Source organism: Caretta caretta, chromosome 6, assembly GCF_965140235.1.
Source record: "Caretta caretta isolate rCarCar2 chromosome 6, rCarCar1.hap1, whole genome shotgun sequence".
Taxonomy (NCBI): domain Eukaryota; kingdom Metazoa; phylum Chordata; order Testudines; family Cheloniidae; genus Caretta; species Caretta caretta.
In genome coordinates, this window is record NC_134211.1 from 22,309,157 (window position 1) to 22,325,082 (window position 15,926).

Below are 15,926 nucleotides of genomic sequence, written 5' to 3' on the forward strand. Positions count from 1 at the left end.
AAGCAATTAGGCATAGAAAGTTAGAACGTGGTATGGAAAATAGCCCTCACTGAGAACTGGAATTGAGTGTTCCTGTAAAAATTGACTTTGATCTGGCTGAGTCCTGAGAGCTTGAAGAAATTGCTCTTTCTGCACATGCAATTATTTGGCACTGCTTACAGCATTCTAAACAAAAAGTTGTGCAGAATACGTATTCTTGGCTATATCTGCTGCACAGTAAATCCATGTATCCCCTATGGTGCCCATTGATCAAGAGAGCCACTGGGTTCTTGAATAATCCACGCAATCTTCTAAAATGCACAGTGAATTAGGTTGGGCTATATAGGTGCCCTGACTCATTTGATGTGTAGTAAAGTACATGTTGAACAAGGCAGAGTTTCACAGACACTCTTGCCTTTTACAAAGCACACCTTGTAGAAGATAGGTTGGGAAATCAATGTTATTCCAAAAGAGGGTGGATATCACGCCTAGTCTGTGCCACTTCAAATTCTATCAATTGCTTTTGTTAAGATTGCTGGAAAAAAGCTCTTATCAACACACAATAGCTTTGCATTGTAGCTTTTGAGAATCATAGGAAGAGTTTATCCATTATACAATGGCTATTAAAAGACATAATTTCACCACCTCCCTCCTTCATAATGAAATGTGGAGGAGACTGGATTTCTTACCTAGGGTTCTGCCTTTGAAGAGAAGTCCAACTTTTATATAGGCCTGAAACACTGGCTGAGTTTGAACTATTAGCTCCAGTCCAAAGGTGGTATACATTTGAATGTGGGTGGAGGACTGTTTGAAAATGGTGATGTCACCTAAAATAAATTAGATCATTTAAAATAATTACTTGGATTTATCTATTTATTTTAAAATTCTGCTTATGCATATATGCTGCCTTCACATGTTCCACTGCACGTTTGGGTAACTGCATTATGGATTTTTCACCTTCTCCTGAAACAGCTGCTATTAGCAATTTTGGGAGAAAGGATGCTGGATCAGATTAATGAAATGTCTAATCCAGAGGTGGGTAAACTATGGCCCGCGGGCCACATCTGGCCCGTGGAACTGTTCTGCCCAGCCCCTGAACTCCTGGTCGGGGAGGCTAGCCCCCAGCCCCTCCCCTGCTGTCCCCTCTCCCTCGCAGCCTCAGATCGCTGCACCACCAGAGCTCTGTCCCGCCACACCTGCTGGTTAGCGCGGCAGCGTGGCTGTAAGCTCCTGCCACTCTGAGTGGCATGGTAAGGGAGCAGGGGGGTTGCATAAGGGGCAGGGGATCCTGGGGGGCAGTCGGGACAGGGAGCAGGGGGCAGAGGTTCTGGGGGGCAGTCAGGGGACTGGGAACAGGGGGGGTTGGATAGGTGTGGGAGTCCCGGGGGTCTTGTCAGGGGGTGGGATGTGGATAGCGGTCGGCGCAGTCAGGGGACAGGGAGCAGGGGGGTTGGATAGGGGGTGGGGTCCTGGGGGGGGTTAGGGGTGGGGGTGTGGATAGGTGTCGGGGCAGTCAGGGGACAGGGAGTGGCAGGGGTTGGATAGGGGACGGGGTCCCGGAGGGGGGTGGTTAGGGGACAAGGAGCGGGGGCGGGGCTGGACGGGTTGGGAGTTCTGAGGCAGGCAGTCAGGGGGGCAGGAAGTGGGAGGGGGCAGATAGGGGGCAGGGGCCAGGCTATTTGGGGAGGCACAGCCTTCCATACCTGGCCCTCCATACAGTTTTGCAACCCCGATGTGGCCCTCGGGCCAAAAAGTTTGCCCACTCCGGTCTAATCCAATCTAGCACTTTCCATGTTCTCCCTTGTTCTTTACCTGATCTATAAGGTAGCCACTTGAGTTCATCATCATCAGTGAGAAGTTCATTTTGAGAAATCACAATTTTGTCCTGTGAAGAAGAGGGCACAGAGTCAGAATCATAGAAATGTAGGGTCATTTAGTCCATCCCTTCACATGGAGGTAGGATTAAGGATATCTAGGTATCCCTGACAGGTTTTGTCCAACCCAATCCAATCTTAAAAATCTCCAGTAACAGGGATTTCATAACCTCCCTTGGTAAACTATTCCAGTACTTAACTATCCTTGTAGTTAAAGTTTCTCCTAATACCTAACCTTAATCTCCTTTACTGCAGATTAAGATGATGACCGCTTGTCCTACCCTCTATGGACATGGAGAACAATAGATCAGAATCCTCTTTGTAACAGCCCTTAACTTATTTTACGACTGTTATCAGGCTTCTTTTCTCAATTAATCTTCATGATTAAAAAATGTCTCAATCTGGACATTAATTGAGTCATTACTGCATAGCTGGGCTGAAGACCAAATGCCTCTTACTACCTGAGACCTGCAGGCAATCCAGTGTACCCACAGAGTGGGAGAGAGTTGGTATTTCTATTATCTTTATTTTAATCAACTATTACTGTCATCATGATATTTAGTGAGAAAAGATTTATTAATTCTTTTCCTAGCAGACATCCTGCCACCCTGTTTTGATTTTTCACTTTGTAAAACTGGTTACTCTATGTTCAGCACCCCTAACTTGCTGAACTGATGTGACATCACACATCTCTCTGAAGTTGTTACCTTTCCATTATGGAATACACTTCCATTTGAAGCAACTAATTTCCCCCTTTCCCCAGATTTTCATATGATGACACCTGCAATGCCTCTGAATATTAACTCTGATAGACTGGCTACTGGAATGTTGCACAGGACTTGTGTACTGCACTCTTACCTTTGCAGAAAGGTAAATTATAGCAGTCAATGATGTTTCAGAATGAGAGTAACCAGACTTATCATACACAGCCATCAGGGTTCCATTGTATGGAAGGCTGGGACTCTGAAGGAAAACAAAAAAGCATGGTTATGTTCAGGAAAAAATAAGCTATACCCCAAATCCATTTATCACCACAGAATCTTGTATTGTTCTTGCTGTTTTACCCTGACATTGCACTTTTTGGTGGTGTCCATATAAGGTTCCTTGTAACCCTTCTCATTCTCACAAAGTGTAAGTGAACTTGAAGCAATGGAGGAAGAAGGTGTTCTGTTGTGCATTTCCAATATATCTTTAACATTTTATTGCTACCGAGTAACCCTTCTTGTATCACAGCATATTTCTCAAAGTAAACTAACACTGGGGACAGCCTGGTCTCTCCAACCTCTCTTTAAAAGAGAATATGGTGGGCTCCATTTTCAAGTGTAAGTTCCTTTAATGCAGGATTTCAACATGCTACTTAAATGCTAAAAAACTGACACTTAGGCATGAATATTTAAAATAACTGCATTAAAAAGTCAACATTTTTCAACTGTTACCAGCAAGTAATATCTTAGATACTGCAATTTTATCCCATTCTATGTATAGGGAAATATTGTGGTGTCTCAGATACTAGGATGTCCCTGTTAGCAAATGTTGACTTTTGAATGATGGCCATAGTAATGTACGGGGTAAAATGCAAAAAAATGGGTTTCCTGTGTACCTGTTCACAGCCAATACCTTCTTATCGGCATTTGCATCAAGGATACCTATTTTGGTGATCCTTGGATTTTGGGTTTTTGAATTTTGCCGTTTGTGCCCTTTATTAGTTACTAAGAGAATTTACTGGTGATACAAATGCCAGAGACAATTTAAGCTGTTTGAATCCTTGGTGGCCAATTGCTGCGTATTTCTGCTCCTTTAACAAAATCTCCCCTTCTCAGCAAGACTTCAACTAAACTATGAATAGTATTTTTAACTCTAACAAGTGGCAGCCCTTTCTAGGGCAGATACTCAATGTCTGTTCCAGGGGAAATTTCATTTCAGGTTTCTGTTTGTTCCAAGGTGATGAATAAGCTGATGGCATCCTCGACCTGTCTGAGGCTAGGGCAGCCTTGTAAGTAAATACTTTTTACCTGTGGCATTTGCTGGTAAACTTTATGATGGATTCTGAATGACAAAGTTTCCATTTTGTAATTATATTTACTTGCAAGTTGGAGCCATTGAGTATAAACTGTTGAGACGTTATCAAATAACTACAATAAAGATTTAATTTTACATCTATATAATCTGACCCTTTGGACCTGGAAGTGACGTTGGAAGTAAATTTAACAAAGAACCTCTGTGTGATCTATTGGGGACAACCATGACGGTTGAAGCTGTCAGGGATTGTTGTGCCAGATAGATCACACAGAGGTTCTTTGTTAAATTTACTTCCAACGTCACTTCCAGGTCCAAAGGGTCAGATTATATAGATGTAAAATGAAATCTTTATTGTAGTTATTTGATAACATGCCTCAACAGTTTATACTCAATGGCTCCAACTTGCAAGTAAACATAATTACAAAATGGAAACTTTGTCATTCAGAATCCATCGTAAGATTTACCAGCAATTGCCACAGGCACAAGGTATTTACTTACAGGACTGTCCTAGCGTCACACAGGTAGAGGATGCCATCAGCTTATTTATCACCTTGGAACAAACAGAAACCAAAAATACCATCCTTATAATGATTATAGTGTGTTATAAAGTTAACTAATTATCCCAAAGCCAATTGCATAGTACCATTTCCTGATTCTAGGAGTTTTCTGACATTACATTATGCACCAATGCAAAACACTTGCCAGCTTTTTCAACACCAAATTGCTACTTGGCATCACGTATGATATGTGGGATAAATGGAGGTCATTGGAAGATTTTAGTTTATATGGGGGGTCGGGGGCGGGAATAAAGGTAGATAGTAATTATGACACTTCCCTTCTGTTAATCTTGTGTAGTTCATGATCTCTGCAGCTTACCTTCATGAGGATATATGTGCAGACTCCATGGAACCGGTATGACCTGGAATCAAATGTGGTGACAAAGGAGCCTCCCTCCAGGGAACATCTTCCTGGGCAGGGTAGTTCATTGCAGTTCCACTGACCCATTGTACATTTACTGGGGAAAACAAGAATGCGCATTAAATGACTATTAACGGTCTAGCAGGATTTGGTCCCACGATCTGGGGTTTTTGTTGTTTTTTTGGTTGCCTTACAACAGCATGTCTGTGGTCATATCTCTGTGTAGCAATACCTTGAAGTTGACAGCCTCAGGCTCTTCCACTGTGGAAATCTGAAGATGACTGAACTGATCATCTTGGATAGTGGTTGATGTATGCCACAATGAGTAGCCAACATGATATAGTACCTTACATGTTCTAAACTTTCATTTCCATTATCTCCTGAATTCTTTTTTTTTTTGGCTCTAAACGTTCAATAACTTCTTAGTAAGGAAATATATTAATATGTATATATTTCTTTCCCTCTGTGAATTTTTTGTGTTTTGCATTATCATTTGCTAAATATATTAGTAGACAAAATTTATCTCAATCTGTAGCTGATGAGACCCTTGTGTGATGGGGAGTCTACCTCACACAAGACTGGAAGGGGTTAAGGTGGCCGAGTAGGCCAGTTAGCTCCACAGGTTGCACCTAGAGGGGGAGCCAGGGAGCAGGCAGTTGAGTGAAAGGAACAGGCAGGGCCTATAAAGTCAGGTAACAGGCTACAGATAGGGCTGCTGAGAAAGGCTGGGAAAAGCAGTCAGCAGTCACTCCCTAGGAAGTGGGAGGAGGGTTGGTGGAGCTGGTATACCCAGGGAGAGGGGGAGCCAGAGGGTAAGAACAAGGCTAGGAAAGGAGCAGTGAGGGCAGAGGGAGGAAGCTGAGAACTGCTGAGCTGAGGGTCCCTGGACTGGAACCCGGAGAAGAGGGCGGGCCCAGGTTCCTCTACCAGGCACCAAGGGTGTGGCACAGAACTGGGTAGCCGTAGGGGAAGACTGCCTAGGACTGCTGATGGACTGTTCCCCAGAAGGGGAGGACCTTAGTGACCTAGCTGGAGTGCCAAGACACGAAGAGGAAGCTGCAGTTCCTGAGGTTGAGAATGGGGCTCCAGAATGAGACAATGGGAGAAGACAGCAGCAGAGGGAAAGCATGAGCTGACAGAGTTAATCTCCAGTACGGCCAGCAGGAGGCGCCACTGTGGTCAGTGAATCCCATGACACCTTGTACGGCTTGGGTCTCCATCAGCCATGTAAATCATAAATAAATCAATGATGAAAAGTGCTGCACTGGAGACCAAATTCCTTCTTTATCCACAGAATAGATGCAGCATGGAAAACAGTGGAGCAATATTCTCCACATTGCAACACGAAATTATTAAAACATTAACCTAGGGGAACCATTTCTAGTGGTGAAAGGGGAGGTTAGTCTCCATGGCCCATTCAGTGCTTCAAAGTCTCTCTGCTCAGATTGCCAGCAAAGTTGACAATTAGTGATAACTCTGGTGATAGTTATTGTAAATTTGCACAGAATAAGGCCACATTTGCTTTTGTACACATAGATCAGGAATTTAGGCATACATTACTCTATCAGCAATTACAGATGAAGAGTCCTGAGTGTTCAAAGCAGATTTGTGTACAGATGATGTAAACACATTTGTGTCTGTCCTCTGAAAGTCTGGGCCACAATTATGTCAAATTTTCCAGCCACTTGGCCAGGATGCTTTCCACACTTTTCAAAGAAACCTGCCACCACGCACCAGCTCCTGCATGTTGCTTTCATGGTAACGCCAGGATCATATTTCTCCCCATTCAGTGTACATGGGCACTGGTCAATGGGAACACATGTTCGATTTTTTGAGATGTCATCAAGAACAGTGCCTATCGAGAGAAGCAAATAAATTAGGCAGATAGACATTTTCAGATGCTTAGCTACCACTTAGCTACTCAGAACTGTTGTATTATGTGCCCTGTGTCTCGCAGAGGCAACATTTCAGAGAGTGGCATTTCAGCACAGCCTTTTGTCCAGACTCAGAGCAGTTGTGTATCATGTGGTTTTCCATATCTGCTAAATTTTAGCTCCCTTATTTAGAATGAGATTAAGTCTATATAAAGAATAACAGATTTTGAGCACTTAATGGGAATGAATTAGCTTTACATTTTATTACTGAAATTTCAGGAAATGCCCCAAAATGGTAATAAACTAAATTTCTGTCGAAATTCTGTCTGAAGTATGCCTCAGGCTTTTACAAACTCTGCATAACAAAGCTCAATCTCTCTATTCACCAATGAAATGCAGCCACTTCTGGATGGCAACTGTCTAACAGCGCGTGGCAACACTACATAAGAGATTAGCACAACAAGTTAATTCTATCCAATCCAATTTAAACAAAAGGGGGGAACATAAAGTAGGCAGGGTATAATTATCCCATATTGGCCAGAATGGGGGTGTTACTTCTCTATTCTTGAAAAAGTGCCAAGGGATCTTTAATGACCCCAAGGGGTCAGGACCTCAGTTTTATATCTCATCTGAGAAATGGCACTTCCAGCAGCACAGTGTCTGATACCATGATGTGGTGTATTAATTAAATGGAAAATTTTTGTCAGCTGGATATGTGCCAAAACTAATTGCATGAATGATTTATGATGAAATCAATACTAGTTTTATGGTAATACTTTACCTTCTGGGCAGAAGCAACCATATGTACAGTAACTGGAACAGCTGTACTCTGGGTTGGAACAGGTTTTAACACATGGAGAACCACACTCCTTATAGATTTGGTCTGCTGAACATTTTCCTACAGCTGAAATACAACAACAATGAAAAGTATTAAGGCATCTTTCTAAATATGAACAAAGGAAAACTTCTCACTGGCCCTAGAGACTGGAGATGAGGCTCTCCCCACTCTCCTGGTATCTGGCGCTTCCTGTAGCACACAAACCTTCACTCCCCATCCCCAGTCTATCATCTCACCATGGCCCAGATACCCAATCTATTCATTTTTCATTCTTTAACCCAGACTTACTGGAGACTACATTCCTGACAAAGGCTAGAGATCAGATCACCTTTTCTACATGCACCCTACACTTATAGGCGTCAGACCCCTGAAACCATGCACACTTCTGAAAAATGATTTAGTTGGGGATTGGTCCTGCTTTGAGCAGGGGGTTGGGCTAGAAGACCTTCTGAGGTCCCTTCCAACCCTGATATTCTATGATTCTATGAAAATGAGCCTGAAGTCCCTCTGCATCTGTGGCAGGCTGGGAGAGTGATAGCAGATTATATCAGTTACAATAAAAGCCATAGGTGTGGTTTTTAAAAGTGCCTATGTGACTTCAGGAACAATCTTGTTGACTTTCAGTGGGATTTGTGCTCCTAAGTCACTTAGGCACTGTTGAAAATCCCTCCCTTTAGCATTATTAATATACAGAACAGGGGACACGTAAGTTTTTCAGGTGACAACTAGTAGGATTCTCCCATCAGGAAGGGAAAGATAAGTGGGAGAAGGGAGAGTTAAGATTAACATTGGAATTTCAAGCACCAGATCCTCCACTGCCCTGCACCTTATGTAGTCATTTTTACTGCCAAAATCACTGCAAGGCTCATTAAGTAATGTTTGGCACCCATTTTGGACAAGTGTCAATGACTATGAATGGTGCCGAGCAGGGGATAATCAGACCCTTGATGTTTTCAGAGTTTCAGACACTTATTTTTTGGAGTATAATATTTTTATTTTCTAACTTGCAAATATTTGTTTTTTAACCTTCACTCTGAATAGCCTCACTTTTGATTTTTTTGTGACTACAAGTTCTAGTAACATTTTTTTAAGTGAATGGCCTGCTTGCAACATTAACATTGTCGTAGCAAAGACTAGACAGGGGATATTATTTTTAGTATGATTAATGAGCATTATTATATAGCATTGTGAACATGTACAGTGCCTTACAAATACTGATTGGGACAGGCTTGCTGCCCTGAGGACTTTACAACCTAAGAGAGGCAAGACAAATCAAATGCTAAACAAAACTGGGACACCCATTTAGGGAAAGGAGATTGGGGAGAGAATATTGGAGGGATGAAAAAGAGAACAATTCCAGGAAGAAGTGGGATTTGGAGGAGTGGGAGGGGGCGGTGGCACTTGGCATGCGGGAAGCAGGAGATTTCCCTGAGCACAGAGAGAAGCATGACAGAAGGCAGAAAGCCAAAAGTGTAACAAAGAGCTGGAGAGCAGTCATACGTGAAGACTGGGAGGAGTATAGGGACTAAGCGAAGAGACGGATATGAGATCAGAGATGTAGTTAGGGCAAGAGGATAAAAGGCCTTGAAGGTGAGGATAAGGACTTTGTAATAAAACATTGGAAATCAATTACTGGATTCAGGAATATAATCTTGTCTGGATTATATTCATTACCCTTCTCATGCTAAACTCCAAATAAATAGTAGCAGATGCTGAAGTCACAGGTAACAGAATAAGGAGGAAAGAGAAGGATGTTCCTGTTAAAGCAATTTATTTAAAAAATTAACCACTGGTGGGAGAAAATGACCATATAAATACATAAAAAGTAAACAGAATTATGGTTAAATGATGTTTTAAAAGGACAGCCTGATATTATGAAAGGTCATTTTGAAAGAACCTCTTTCTTGGCATACATTATCTCTCTGATAATTTAATGAGTGTTGGTTGAGAAATAATAATCACTTTGTTACCTGTGACTTTCATTGGTCAGCATGACTGCTTATAAAACAATGAAACTCCATTAAAATGCACTAACTAAACATCAGAGTTTCAGCCAGATTCTGAAGGGTTTAATAAAGCAAACCAACTTCCTTGAATCCTGCATAGGATTCCATTCTGCCAGATTTTATATTTGCAGCTAAAGTCCAATCCTGATCCAAGAAACAAACTGTCCATGCCTTGCACCCTGAGTCTGCACTCACTTGGAGCTTGAAGTGGGATGCTTAGGAGCAATTTAACTCCTGTCAATGAGAACCCAGAGGCTTTTTGGTCTCACATTCATATCTTTATTTTCCCCCTTGTCTTTTGCTCCCACCTCAGGGACCTATCTGAGATATGGAAGGGGACACTGTCTCCTTCCCACTGTGGGGGTGCCTAGGCCTGGTGGTTGAGAGCAGTGGAAGGTTTTGAACTGCCAGATGCTACAGCCTTAGCACCTTAAACATTTGCAAAAAATTTTGAGGACTGTTTGTGGACATGTCCCTGCTGATTTGAGGATGCATGCTCCCTGAATGAATGAATGAATACCCAGGGAATGTTCTCAAAACAGAGATTTGATCCCTCTAACTCTTGCTGACTGGTAGGGATTTTGTATGCCTGAATTTAGAGGGAGGCATGTAGGGACAATCCTTTGGCAACCTCCAACATGTGAGAGAGGATTTTTTTGTGTGGCACTTCAGAGCAAAAGCTTAGTAACTGGTGGAGCAGATGATAGGAGGACTTAGGGCTCTTTAAAAGTTGGCTCTTTTCCCGGGTTGATTTGAGGAAGGACTAGCACATAGTGAATACGGTGTAGTGGGCAGAGAAAGCAGCCTGATAGAGAGGGCCTGAGAAGTCTGCCAGTTTTCCGAGGCTTCACTTGTGGGTATTTTCCCCTTTAAGTTTTATGGCCTGGGATCCAAATCCAGGAGCATTCTTCTGCCTTTTGTCTTGCTGCATTGGGGGGGGGGGGGGGGGCTTGTTTTCCCTTTGTTTTTGGACTGGCTGTATAGTATCACTGCAACAGCTGTGGATGATCTGCACGTAAATCTGGCTCCTCCTGAATAACTTGCTGATCCAAAATCAAACACATCTGTGCCAGATGTTCCACAGTTGATCCATCCACAGATCACGCTACTTGCTTTACTTCAGGTGGATTGGGAGGGTTTGCTTATGAGAGGGAAGGTAAGCCAACTACACAATTAGGTAGTTGTCTTAATGTGTCTTTTCTTTCAAACATCTCCTTTTGTCTTTCTGCTGTCTCTTCATTCTATGGCATTTGGGCTGAATATTGACAAAACTACAAAAAACTACACCAAATGCAGCCTCAGAAGTTATGTTTGGGTACTAAACACCAGTTATAGAGCACGAGGCAGCTCAGCTTTCCCATTAACCAGGTGCTTGGAGTTTCAGAGGAATATGCTTCATTGCCTTAGACTCTGAATGTCACTTGGCATCTAGATCTCTTCCCAAAATGCTGCCTAGAATTCTGTCTTGTCAGTTAAGCTTTCAACTGGGCTGCATTGTGTTGTAATTAAAATTAATGAATATGCTTTTTGAGAGTCCTTTGCCAAAGGTTTGCCACATCATGCCTCCCACTTTGTTAAACTTCAAAACAGGCATGATGAAACCAAACAATTTTGATCCATAAAGGGTTGTACTTTCAGTCTCTTGAGCTCCTTTTAAAGTTGCAAGGAAGTATACACATCAAAACAAAATATACACATCACATCAGAACAAAATTCGCTTGATGCTGCCTAGCTTCACCTGATTTCACTTTGTAACTAGTAATTTTATATGATTTCAATGCAAACTAACATATAATGCAAATATAAACTAGCCATTTGTGGCTTTTGCTGAGCCTGATCTGATCTGTATTTGTAATGAAACCTCTAACCTGGAGAATTGAATTGTTTTGAGTTTAATTGCAAACAATTAGCACAGGTGTAGCTGAAAGGAGCAGAGCACCTTTGCTAAGATTACCAGTAATTTCAAAATAATAGGACAAGCACTGACATTAATCTGAATGGTTAGTCCCTGGCTGGGATGATTTAGTTGGGGATTGGTCCTGCTTTGAGCAGGGGGTTGGACTAGATAACCTCCTGAGGTCCCTTCCAACCTGATATTCTATGATTCTATGATTCTATATTTCTTAATAGATGAAATATTACTTTGCCTGTAATGGCTTGTCAAAGATCATCCCAGGGTCTATAACCCAACCCAACCCAACCCAATCCCTCCTTGATTTGTATGGGTGGAAGCTTTCCTAGTGGCTTTTAAAAATTTCATTAATCATTCTTTATCTATAGGACATATAAGTCAAGGTGTGGAGTAAAACATTGTAACTTACAGCAGAAGTCTGCACTCCTCCAATCAGAGACTGCTTGGTGGGACATGGTACATTGCCTAGAGTACTCTGACAGTGTAGCACAAGTACAGTTTCTTTGCCCTGGATTGCTACAGTCCTGCATATCAAGCTGACAACGGATGACAAACGCTTTCTTGGACACGTTGCAAGCTGGAGACACAAGGTTGAGTAGCTGGGAGCAGATCCTGGCCTAAATAAATGATAAGAAATAAATGGAAAGTGGGTGCTAGTAATGTCCTTGCTATGTTGAAATGTCTATAAAACAAGCAGATCTTGAGCTTTTAATTACTGGAGGAATTGTTTGCAGCTCTCAGTTATACTACTGTATTTATTTGGATCAAAGTGCATAGGAAATTCTGAAAATGGAAGAGAATACAAATGATACATTTTAAAGGGGAAAGGCTCTGTAAATATTTAATCATTTTTCCCTCTCATCATATTAAAAGCTAATCATTCTTTTACTGCCATCACACTTCCATGACTATGGATTACAGTGTTACATGCAGGGATAATGTTCTCTCATGAAGAATTAGCAGAAGGAAGAATGTATTTTGGAACAGCGATGCTATGGACACCTCCTAAAAAACCCTCGAAGTGCAGATGTGCCTGGCAGCCCAAGAGCACATTGGACATTTAGTGAACCTGTGCCTGATTACAAGAGGTAACACAATGTTTTCTATAGTGTTTCTGGGTGACATTCCTCCTTACAGACAATGATGCTTTTAGGAATGTAGTGATAGCTGGCAATGCTGAATTTTTAAAAAAGATTATTTTCATTTGCTGGTATTGCACATAATGTTATCTGCTGAAGTACAACATCTCAAAGGAAAACAATGTTAAAGTAGCAGACCCGTGACTGACTGAGCCAAAAGAAGTACTCCACCAGTTCAAAGCAAGATTCTTTTAACAAGTGGGGCTAGAACCCTGCACCGGTGTAGCTCCTCACATCCAGATGATTATTTTCCACTCAATGATATACAGTGGCTCTTGTTCAGACCACTAGTCAGTTCCCTTCCTTATATCCTGCCATTTGTTGACTCACCCTAGAACGGTATTCTAATTGCCTGCTTGTTCTTTGGAGCACTAGAACTAGCCTTCCAGGAGAAGGGCTGTTTTTACAGGCAAATCGAATGGAATTCTTGGATTGTCAAATGAATGGTAGAAAAATATCCTTAAAATAGTAGGGATGGGGGAAAAATGTAATGCTGCCCATTTCAAGAGAAAAATCAATGTCCTTTCAGCACACTCTATATACATAGTGCCTACATACAGTAAAATAGTAACCACTTTATAACAGCTGCAATATAAGTGCATATTCTGACACACAGTTACAATTAGTCCAAAATGAACAACCATCTCTGTAATCTACACCACCATTTAGAAGATAGAGATAAGTATTTGCTTTTTAGGTACGTGGTATTAACTAGACTCCAGAAAATCTTCTAGACAGGAAAGTTCTGTGTAAGAGACAGGAAACTTCTTGAGTTCCCCTGATGAAATGAGATAGCGGAAACTCCATTTGTGAGAAGAATGGGTTTATTCCATATGAAACTGCTGGGGGTTCTGCAGATCCCTTGACATACATGCCAGTTTTATACCTCTCAACTGTCTCCTGCTCCCCCACCTCTACTCCCATCATCCAGAGTACAATGGACTCTGTGCTTCCATGCTTGCAGGTGCTCATCTATCACCCCTCTGGTGTAATTTCACTTGATGGTGGCAGACTCCATGTGAGATGCTGCTGCCTGGTAAAATGATCCTTGCGCACTGAATGTCTTTGAGTTTACACAGTACTTAGTGGGGAGTCATACTGGCCTAATACAAAGATCAGTGAAACCACACTGACGTCAGCGGGGTTTGTATAAGGACCTGTGTGCTAAGAAAGCTGTGTGCTAAGCTTTTGTGTTTCCATTTGTGAGCCTTATAAATCCACACCGGGTTGTATTTCTGGACTGTATAAAACATGTGTAACACTGACAGACCCCAGTTGTCAGGATCAAACCTGGGACCTCTGGAGCTAAATGCATGAGCCTCAAGCCATATGGCCATTAAGTAAGGCTGTAGAGCAAACTCATTAATCTCTCTCTCTAAATGGTCTTGGTGCCATTAGATGGGACAGAACACCACACCCAGGAGGTGTGTGGGTTACATACTTCCCCTAGCTGAGGAAGCACATCCTGAGCTTCAGAGACTTCCCAGTTGAAATCCCAGATGAGTCTCCACTTATAACACCGAGAGACCCTGGTCATTGGTGGGCAGGATCAAACCTGGGACCTTTGGAGCTTAGTGCATGAGCCTCTACAGCATGAGCTAAAAGTCATTTGGCCATTAACTAAGGCTGTAGAGCAAACTCATTACTCTCTCTCTAAGTAGTCTCAGTGCTACTAGATGGGACAGAACATTACACTCAGGAGGTGGGTGGGTCACACATGCATTCTAGTGCAAAGAGCCTCTTTTCTTCATCTCCATACACTAAATCTTTTGATGATGTTAACCACTATCATATCAATTATCATCTCTGAGTTAATGATTCCTAATTCATCTACTTCTCTGTTCAAGTTTATGCTGTAGGCAAGGCCAGAAAAGTGATACTTACATATTTTTTGCGAGGAATATTGGGAATTGCCATCTCCTCAGATGGGCAGATCTCTGATGGGTCATCAATTTTCTGTAAAGTGGCAAACTGGTATGCATCCAGCAATTTACCTGTAAGTTGAGGCACAGAGTAGATCTGAAAAAGGTCTATCTAGACTAGTTTGATGAGCTGATGGTAGCATCCTGCACTGCCACGCAGAAAAAAAATCATGCTCTATTCTCTCACCCTACAATGTGCTAGTGAGTAACTGCATAGTTAAACGTGTTGCTAAAAATAATGGAACATAATTTATAATAAGACCATACCAGCCTATTGAAAGGAAATGTGTGGACACTTCATGGAAGACATGATTGCTGGTATGTACTGGCTTTGGGAAAAAAAATGGTTTCCATGATTTGTTGTGTGTGAGGCTGCTGCCTGCGCTCCCTAAAAGCAGACATCAGCCTGGAGCATCCAGATGAGAATAGCAATGTATGTGTCAGCTCCTACACTGATGCTGCCTGAAAGGCATTGGATGATATAAACTGTCACTTATCAAATGGCTTTTGTCAAGTTCCTATCCTACCTGATAATAAGTAGCTATATGACTCACAAATCTACTTCTCTACCTGTCTTCCTCTGTTCAAATCCAAATCTCAGTGCATCTTTTGGATGACTCCTTATGGATGTCCAGCTATCAAGTTTAAATTTAACTGGGCCAAAACTGAACACTCAATGTCCCTCTAACTGCTCCTCTGTCCTCCCTTTCTCTGTCAATGTCGACAGTAATACCATTCTCCCATCACTCCTGCCTGAAATCTGGGTATCATCTTTGACTAAGTCCACTCTCTAGATCCAAGATGTGCCTAAATCTTGAAGATTCTTCCTATCTTATATATCTAAGATCTGGCCTTTCCTCTTTCTCCACATCACCAAGACTCTCATCTGGACTACTTGCAACCTACTTCTCCCCTGGCATTGCTGACTACAACTATGCCTCTCTTCCCCCCTGGAAGTCCATTCAAAATGCCGCTGCTAGAATCCTCTATGTGGCTCATTGCTCTGAGAATGTCATCCCTCTCTCTTTGACTCCCTCCAAAGGCTCCAATTTTTCCACCATGTTAAACACAAATTTTTTAAAAACCTTTCAAGGCCCTTCCCATGTTAGCCCTATCTTACCTATCAGATCTATTAGCTTATTTAATGCCGACTGCTGCCTTTGCTCTGCCAACAATGCCTCTTTTTACTGCCTGTTAGGGTGAAGGTGTTTGTGGGAAAAGTAAACTTTCTCCTATGCTGTCCTCTACAGGTGGGGCAACATTAATCAAACGCTATAAAGCTATTGTATTGCCCTTCAGTTCCCTCCTTAAAACTCACCTCTGCGATGTGTACAGTAAACTGCATCTGACAAAGGCTAGCCAAGTATTAAGCTAAGACTACAGAATGTTGTGCAAAAAACATGTTTGCTTTACTGTTATCTCATTCTCCCCACTTTGGCTGTTTC

General features: G+C 42.1%; 1 protein-coding gene across 1 annotated transcript in view; it reads right to left on the bottom strand.

The window, feature by feature from the left end:
* MUC6 (mucin 6, oligomeric mucus/gel-forming) overlaps positions 1 to 15,926 on the bottom strand; it is a 124,097-nt gene that overhangs the window by 19,756 nt on the left and 88,415 nt on the right. The window contains exons 8-15 of the mRNA XM_048853131.2: positions 14,444 to 14,553; positions 11,830 to 12,037; positions 7,446 to 7,568; positions 6,525 to 6,645; positions 4,749 to 4,887; positions 2,712 to 2,816; positions 1,792 to 1,864; positions 669 to 806 (exon numbers count right to left, since the gene is read on the bottom strand). Coding sequence (XP_048709088.2) covers positions 669 to 806; positions 1,792 to 1,864; positions 2,712 to 2,816; positions 4,749 to 4,887; positions 6,525 to 6,645; positions 7,446 to 7,568; positions 11,830 to 12,037; positions 14,444 to 14,553 — 1,017 coding nt within the window. The remainder of the gene's footprint in view (positions 1 to 668; positions 807 to 1,791; positions 1,865 to 2,711; positions 2,817 to 4,748; positions 4,888 to 6,524; positions 6,646 to 7,445; positions 7,569 to 11,829; positions 12,038 to 14,443; positions 14,554 to 15,926) is intronic.